The 8166-nt window shown below is 47.1% G+C and overlaps 1 protein-coding gene across 1 annotated transcript; it reads left to right on the top strand.

Annotated features, from left to right (window-relative positions):
* The first annotated feature begins 328 nt into the window (after nucleotides 1-328).
* LOC113605066 (serum basic protease inhibitor-like) lies at nucleotides 329-8056 on the top strand. The gene is made up of 3 exons (XM_027078066.1): nucleotides 329-477; nucleotides 7110-7301; nucleotides 7762-8056. Exons 1-3 carry the CDS (start codon nucleotides 384-386, stop codon nucleotides 7785-7787), a joined length of 312 nt encoding a protein of 103 aa, XP_026933867.1. The 5' UTR covers nucleotides 329-383; the 3' UTR covers nucleotides 7788-8056.
* The last annotated feature ends 110 nt before the right edge of the window (nucleotides 8057-8166 follow it).

Genomic DNA, 8166 nt, shown 5'->3' with positions numbered 1-8166 from the left:
TGAGTCTCCTGCAGGCTTGCTATCAAATTGTGGACCATCTTATAGGAGGGGAAACTGGGGCTGGGGACACACCTGTAACGGTGAGCCTGTTAGGAATGCAGTTTCTCAGGCGTCACCCAGACCTGGGGGATCAGAATGTGTATTTACTTCCACAAGACCCACAGGCAGAGTCAAGTCTGAGAAGCGCTGTTACTGGGCATTTGGCCCCAGCAGGCAGAAGCAGGACCAGGGGAGGTGGGGAGATTACACAATAAACAGGACCCAGCCCAGCTCCACCCCTTCCTCACTCCCCTCCTCAATGCCTGTCCCACCCCTCAGCTGGGATCTGAAAAGCTCTGTCAGCCCCCAGCTTTCCTCAGAAGCCCTCCTGCAAGGCCACGAACATGAGCCAGCTCTGCCTCTCCATCGCCCTCCTCGTCCTCCTGGGCACCCTGGTGGCCGGCACACCGGGAGGTGAAACCAGCAACCAGGTCCAAGGTAAGTCCCGACCCACCTCTCTTCTACAGGCTGGGGGGAGGGGGGAGTGAGGGGAGTCCGTGGAAGGGGCTGGGGAGCAGGGGTGGGCTTGGTGCCGCCAGTCTTCTCTGGATTTCTCCTGGGAAGTTGGGCAGCTTAAACTCCAGGGACATTTCATGACTCTAAAAAAGAAATCATTACACTTTCAGCTTTTAAAACAAATCATCCTGCCTAACTCTACAAGACCGGGGACCCCATCTCTGAGACTCTCTATTCCTGGTCTCTGCTGTGTCCCTGAACCTCACTGTAGTGTAATAAAAAGGTCAATATTTGATCTTTCTCCTGGTTCCAAGCCCAGGCCTCCTGAAACCCTTGGAATTTACTGTCTTTTGTATGGTAATGAAAGTGACCTCAGATAGCTTCAGGATGGGGCTGGACTCCAGAAAAATCCCATTTGGTGATCAGAGAGTAGAACCCTCAACCCCCAGCAACTCTGGGGAAAGGGGAGGGTACTGAGGGCGAGTTCAGTCACCAGTGGCCGATGATTCAATCAAATTGCTTACCTATTGAAACCTCAATAAAAAAAAACCCTAAACTTTGGGAATCGGAGAGCTTCCAGGGTGGTGAACATTCGAGGTGATGTGAGGGGGGACTGTCCTGAGAGGGCATGGAGGCTCTGCACCCCTCAACCCCCCTTTGCCCTATGTATCTCCTCCATTCAACTGTCCCTGAGTTTTATCCTTTCTATCAATAATAACCCAGAACTGTCAGTAAAGGACTTTCCTGTGTTCTGTGAGTCGTTCTAGTACGTTATTGAAAGTTGAAAGTGGGGTCCCAGAGCCCCCAGATTTATAGCCAATTGGTCAGAAGTATGTGTGACCCAGGGACATGTAGCTGTCATTTGAAGCGGTGGCTATCTGATGGCATTGAGCCTTCAACCGCTGGGGTCGCCGTTAACTCCGCGGATTTAGTGTCTGAAGTGAGTTGACTCGGGGGCCACCCAGTTGGCGTTGGAGAATTAGTGGGTGTTGGTAGAGACACTACCTATTTGGTGTCAGGGAAGAAATCCAGACTCATACATCCCTGGGCTTTGGTGGCTGGGATGAGGCTCAGGTACAGGGGAGTAAAAGTGGGGGGCAGTGCTCCCAGAAATTCTTACCTGTTATCTATATTTTAAGAGTTCCCTGCAGATGTCAGGTGCTTCATCAAATGGGTTGTAACAGGATCATATACTGTCCTGACCTTACTACTCACCTGCTCTGGGACCTGAGGTCAGTCACTTTTCTGCAATTTCCCCACCTGTACAAGAGATAACTACCAAACAAGTTCTTACAAGGGATTATCCATCATGAATATAGAGTCTTTTCACATTTCACGCCCAATAATGTCCTTTTTCCACCAAGATGTCTTAGTCTGAAAAGATTTGTCTACCTACCTCCTTCCTTCAAGAAAAAACATTTAGGGGTCAATAATGACATTATTTCTCCATTATTATTGCAAGAAATGCAACATTTCTGTGACTTTGCTCTTGGGGTCAAGGCTGTGCTTCTCCCAGGCTGTTAGAATATTAGTAAAAACTCAAGGCCCTTCCCCTTCGCTCCATGTCTGACTATTATTTTATTATCCTCTCAGGATACAGAACATTAGAGCTAGATTCATAATTATCCAGGCATGCTGCTATCGAATGCACATTTGTGTGCCTGACGCACAGTGAGGCCAAACAAACCGAAACGTGTGAGTTTGAAGCAGAGGAAGGTTTATTGCAGGGCCATGCAAGGAGACTAGGCTGGCTCATGCCTTAAAAAGCCCAAACTCCTCCATGGTTTTCAGGGAGGGAGAAGTTTTTACAGGCAAAATTTGGGATGAGAGCTGCAGGGTGTGTGACTTCCTTCTGATTGGTTGGTGGTGAGGTAACAGGGCAGTGTTCCAGGAATCTTGTGCTCAGCCAGAAGTTACCATCCTCCACCTGGGTGGGGGACTTAGTTCCTGCAGAAGAACTCAAAGATATTGATAAGTATATTCCTTCTGGAGGAACCTGGACACTATTGTTTCTTGACTGCTTCTCCTTGGTTTCTGCATTCCCTCACATCCCTGATTAGCAACTGTTTGAATCTGCTGTTTGGTATTCTGGAAGGTCCAGGAGGCTGACACCTTTTTCCTGCAAATAAGAAATGGAGGTGGAGGGCAACACAGAAAGGCTTTTGTGCCCAGAACCCCACAGGGTCCTGCTCAATTTCAGTGCCCCCTCATCAAATAGACATTTAACTAACAAGAATTTAATTATATTCATTCTACTCAGTGTCGGTGCACTTGGCATGAGCATGAAATGGGAGATTCATTCATTTGACAAATATTTATCAAGCCCCTACAAGCCACTGTTCTTGGTATGGGGACGCAGCTGTGAATAAAACATAGCACAAGAACCAGTGCCCTCTAGAAGGAAGACAGACAATTGAGTAGGTGGAAATAGTATACCAGGTCATGGCAAGTGTCTTGAAGGTAGAGAGTGATGGGGATACAGGAGGCTGTGCTCTTTCTGTAGAGGGTCAGTGAAACCCTCTGTGATAAGGAGGCGTTGAGCAGAGGCTGCAGAAAAACGTGCCTGGTGTGTTTGAGCCACACACAGTCAGGACCAGGGTGGCTGGAGATAAGTGGGTGAAGGGGAGGGGAGTGGAAGGGGATGAGGCAGAGAGGCCATGGGGGCAGGTCCTGGCCAGCTTTGTAGGACTTTATAAGAATCAGAATTTGACTCTGAGAGAGACGGGGAGTCACTGAGGGATTGGTCACGGGAGCAATGGGTTAGGACTCAAGTTGTAACAGGATCCGTGGGGCTGCAGTGCGGAGAGTGGCCTCTAGGGGGCGAAGGGCAGAGACAGAGGCTGCTGCTGTGGTCCAGGTGAGCCACGATGGAGTGTGTACCTATGTTGTTCCCTGGGTTGATCCCAGTTCTCTTGAATAACATGAATGAGTTGCTCTGTAGAGGATAATTCTGTTCCTTGATTAAACAATTAATTATCTTTCCTTTGCTGTTTCCTGATACATAAATGCAGTAGTATGTGTTCATTATCTAAAACTTAGACAATAAAGAAAAACATAAAAAAGGAAATCAAGATTTCCAAATCCTGCAACCCAAAGGTTACGGATACATCCTTCTACTCTGAGGTCCTCATGTACAGGAACGAATTGACTTGCTCATCCAGAGATGAGGAGGGAACAGTGCAGCCCCGTGTCCTCTGGAAGCACAGCCTTCCCTTTCCTCACCCCCTCAGCCTCCAGAGAGGACATGCTCCACCTCCATGGCAGGGCTGGGACTAGGGCAAGGTGAGAGGCACTCACCTCCAGCGCAGAATTTAAAGGGAGGCTAAAAAACTTATAATGCAGATAAATCATAATTGATTGCAATAGTGTAAAAAATCAAAAATTAATGCAAAAATCCACCGTGCACTCCATGTGAATGTTTTAAACAAAGACAGGATGTGACCCTGCACTTGCCTGACCTGCCTGTTTGCTTCACTCTAATCCTGGCCCTGCTCGGCTGAGACCAAGAGCTTTACATTGAGACCTGAATACGCCTCATTCCTGATTGCAAGTTCAAGTGAAAATATTATCTTCTATCAGATGTAATTTTCTGCTTCAAAGAGGAAACTCTTCTTTTAAATAGAGACTTGCCATTCCTTATGTTTAAGAAAGCAACTTTCTAATCGATGCCAAGGTTTTTCTCATAAATGAGAGCTTTCCCTCTGCTCTCTGGACATTTATGTGATTAGCCTGTGTTTCGCAGGATTTTCTTTTTGGTTAATTGAGGGATAGAGAAGTCTGTGGCTGAATAGACACATTGAATGATGCAGAGAACTTGAGTTCCTATCTTAAATGTTTCATCCAGATATTTTACATGTTGACAACTTATGTCTAAAATATATAATTATTTTTCCAATTTCTGACCAATACACGTTTTAAAACATTACATAGAATAAATGTGTTCTTGATATACTACAGTTCTAAAAGGAAGCCATTTACTTAATCTGAGGTTCCAGAAAAGAAGCATCATATGTCCCAATGTTGCAAAACCTGACTGTGTGGATGTCCAGGGTGGTCCCTGGGGACTCGTCTGTTGTGCATTGGTGTGGGTGGGTTGAAGGGCTTTAATGGGCAATTGTGTCCAGAGGTGATTTTTAGCTTGGACACTGCCCTGGAACATTAAATTAAAATTGAATGAGTGCATCTAACAATTACTCTAATAACTAATATTTATTGAGTATTGATCGATTGCCAGTTACTTGACGGACATCATCTGTAATCCTCTCAACAAGTCCCTAAGGTTGAGATTATTATGCTCATTTCTATGATTAGGATGCTGTGGCTCAGAGTGGTTACTTGTCTTCCCTAAGGTCACACAGCCAAAGAGTGGGTCCTCTAAGACCTTAAAGAATATAGTCCAGGGATTTGCACTAGATGTTCCTTGAGACTTGGGGGTACTGGAGTAGGAAGGGGTGAGAGAATGGCTGGGGGTAGGTAGCGAGAGGGCTGAGGATGGGGCTCCAACCCAACACCCAGGTTTCTTTCAACAAGTTTTTCTTTGAAAAAAGGGATCTGTTGCTAAAAGAGGGATTGACACTCATATCTTCAGGGCAGGAGTTTTAAGCTTTGCAAAACTAATATGTCACTGGATGGAGGGCTTCTTTTACTCCACAATAGGCTGCAACCATTTTTTGATGTCAATACATATTCTTCTACAATATAAATGTACTCATTATAAAAATTGTGGTATATTTTATTTTAAATATTTCTTCTTTCGTAATCGCAAAAGGAATATATGCTCATAAGAACTTGAGAGGAGGGCTTCCCTGGTGGCGCAGTGGTTGAGAGTCCGCCTGCCGATGCAGGGGACGCGGGTTCGTGCCCCGGTCTGGGAGGATCCCCCATGCCGCGGAGCGGCTGGGCCCGTGAGCCATGGCCACTGAGCCTGTGCGTCCGGAGCCTCTGCTCCACAACGGGAGAGACCACAACAGTAAGAGGCCCGCGTATAGCGCAAAAAAAAAAAAAAAAAGAACTTGAGAGGATATAAAGATGTGTAAGGAAAGTTTTAAGACTCCTCTTCTTGCTATGTGTTTGTTTTTCCAAACCACCAAGCAATTCTCGAATTCTCAGGGAACACTGACTGGCTTTCCTACCATCATACCAGTTCTAAGGCTAGGAACCTGGAAATAGTGTCAGATTCCACAGGTTAAGGACTGTGTCCCACAGGTCTCCTTCCATCTTCAGATGCCGATTACAAGCCCAGCTTGTCACTCATGCTTCTGACCAACAACTACATATCAGAGGTTCCCACAAACGCCGTAGAGTTAAATTAATTTCCTTGAGCGACACAGACTCAGGGAAACGTTTTACTTACAAGATTAACAGTTTATCATAAAAGGATATAGCTCAGGACAACCACATGGAAAGGCTGCATAAGGCAAGGTAAGGGGAAAGGGCACGGAGCTTCCATGCTGTCTCTCATCAGTACACACTCCCCAAATCTGCTCCTGTTTGCCAACCAGGAAACTCTCCAAATTCAATGCTTTTACGTTTTATGGGAGGCTTCATTACATAGTCATGACTGATTAAATCATTAACCATTGGTGACTGATAAACTTCCACCCACTCTCTTCTCCCTGGAGGTAGGCGCTTTGGGATGTCGGTTAAAGTTCAACCATCTGATCAGGCACTTGTTTCCCCTGGCAACTAGTCGCCATCCTTGGGTCACCTAGGGGCTTTCCAAAAGTCACCCTCTTCACATAACTGAATACACTTTTATTACTCTCCTCACTTAGGAAATTCCAAGTGTTTTAGAAGCTCTGTGCCAGGATGGAACAAAGACCAAATATATATTTCTTATTATAAATCACCATATCACACCCCTCAAAATTCTAGTATTCCCGCCCCCATGAGATAGCCAAAGTAAATACACTGTATGTTTTTCTATGCCTTTCTCCATTACAGCATGATTCTTTTTTTTTTTTTTTTTTGTGGTACGCGGACTTCTCACTGTTGTGGTCTCTCCCGTTGCGGAGCACAGGCTCCGGACGCGCAGGCTCAACGGCCATGACTCACAGACCCAGCCGCACCATGGCATGTGGGATTTTCCCGGACCGGGGCACGAACCTGCGTCCCCTGCATCGGCAGGCGGACTCTCAACCACTGCGCCACCAGGGAAGCCCTACAGCATGATTCTTTCACACTTTTTTTAATAGTGGAAAATTTCAACCATACTCAAAAGTACAGAAGATTATATAGCAAACCCGATGTACACATTGTTCACTTTCAGCAATTATCAACATATGGGGAATATTGTTTAGGTATGTCCTTTTTTTCCCCCAGAGTTTTTTAAAGCTAATCTAAGGCATCATGCCAGTCATTCCATAAATACTTCATGAAGGGTGTATGGTTTTCTACGTCATCACCATGTCATCCTCACACCTAACAACAGTAATAATAATGCCTCAGAAGGCAGACCATTAAATGGAAGCTTCACATTTCAAGCTCTGCTAATGCCCCACCCCCAGCCCCATCATTCTATTTCAAGACACTGTTGGTTTCAGTTGCCGACCCTGTAGACCGAGCTGTGATCACCATTCTCATAACTGACCCAGAGCCCGTCCCAGTCCCTGCAGCCCTGCGCCCTGCCTTCTGCCTGGAGCCTCCCTACACGGGTCCCTGCAGGGCCCTGTTCATCAGATACTTCTACAACGCCAAGTCTGGGCTCTGCGAGACCTTTGCTTACGGTGGGTGCAGAAGGAAGCAGAACAACTTCCTGGATAAGGAGGACTGCATCAGCACCTGTGGTGGCCGCAACAGGGCCGGGGGTAAGACAGGGGCAGGGCAGGATGGGAGGGGAAGGGCTGGGGAAAGAGGTGGCGCTCAGGGGGCCACACGTCATTCACAGCTGCACAGTGTCTTTTCCCCCTCACTGCTGCCCAAGAGAAGTGGCTGCAGTGTCCTGTGAAACCACAGACTGAGCACATCCTCCAGGGGCCAGCTTGGCGGACGGTCACAACTGGAATCGCCCTCTAGATAATCGAAGCCACTCCTCTCCTCTCCTTTTTCAGATGGGAACACTGAGGCAGCCACCCTCCACAGTGGGTCTGCAGTGCTCCTGAGTGCCCCACCTAGGCTTGGCAAACTGGTTTTGTTCTCGTTGGTCACCCTAGTGTCAGGAGTACTGTGCTTTCTCATTTCTGCGATGGTCAAGGCTCTGTCAGGGTGTAGACTATCAAGGTCAGGGGCTTCAGTGATGGCAATCAACAAGTTCCTTTCTTCTTGCAGAGAGCCGGGCAGCTGGGCTCCCCTGAGGTGGTGAAGTCCTAGGAGGCCCCACACAGCGCTGGGCTCTGCCTTCTGAAAGAGCTGAGCCTCTTCCTCTGCTTCCTTCTCAGACCTACCCTCCTCAGCAGAACCCTGCCTCTTTCCTCACCTTCATCCCACTCTCCACCATCACTGCACTCCTTGGAGGGGGCAGCGATGGAAGTTCTGACATCCAGTTCCGAGCGTCAGTGGTGGTAGAGGACTTTTCAATAAAGAAACCCCTTTTCCCCACAGTGATGTTGAATATTTATCTGTCTGTGGCTTAAATCTTATATTTAATAAATTCTTTTCCTAATTAAACTAACTGGAGTGGCTTCTGTTGTTTGCAAGTAAGGACCTTCACCACTAGGGTCCATGGAAATGGTG

This window comes from Aethalodelphis obliquidens, unplaced genomic scaffold (genome assembly GCF_003676395.1).
Source record: "Aethalodelphis obliquidens isolate GAN/ISIS:26980383/991018 unplaced genomic scaffold, ASM367639v1 scaffold42, whole genome shotgun sequence".
NCBI classification, from domain to species: domain Eukaryota; kingdom Metazoa; phylum Chordata; class Mammalia; order Artiodactyla; family Delphinidae; genus Aethalodelphis; species Aethalodelphis obliquidens.
This window is presented reverse-complemented; position numbering and strand designations above follow the sequence as displayed.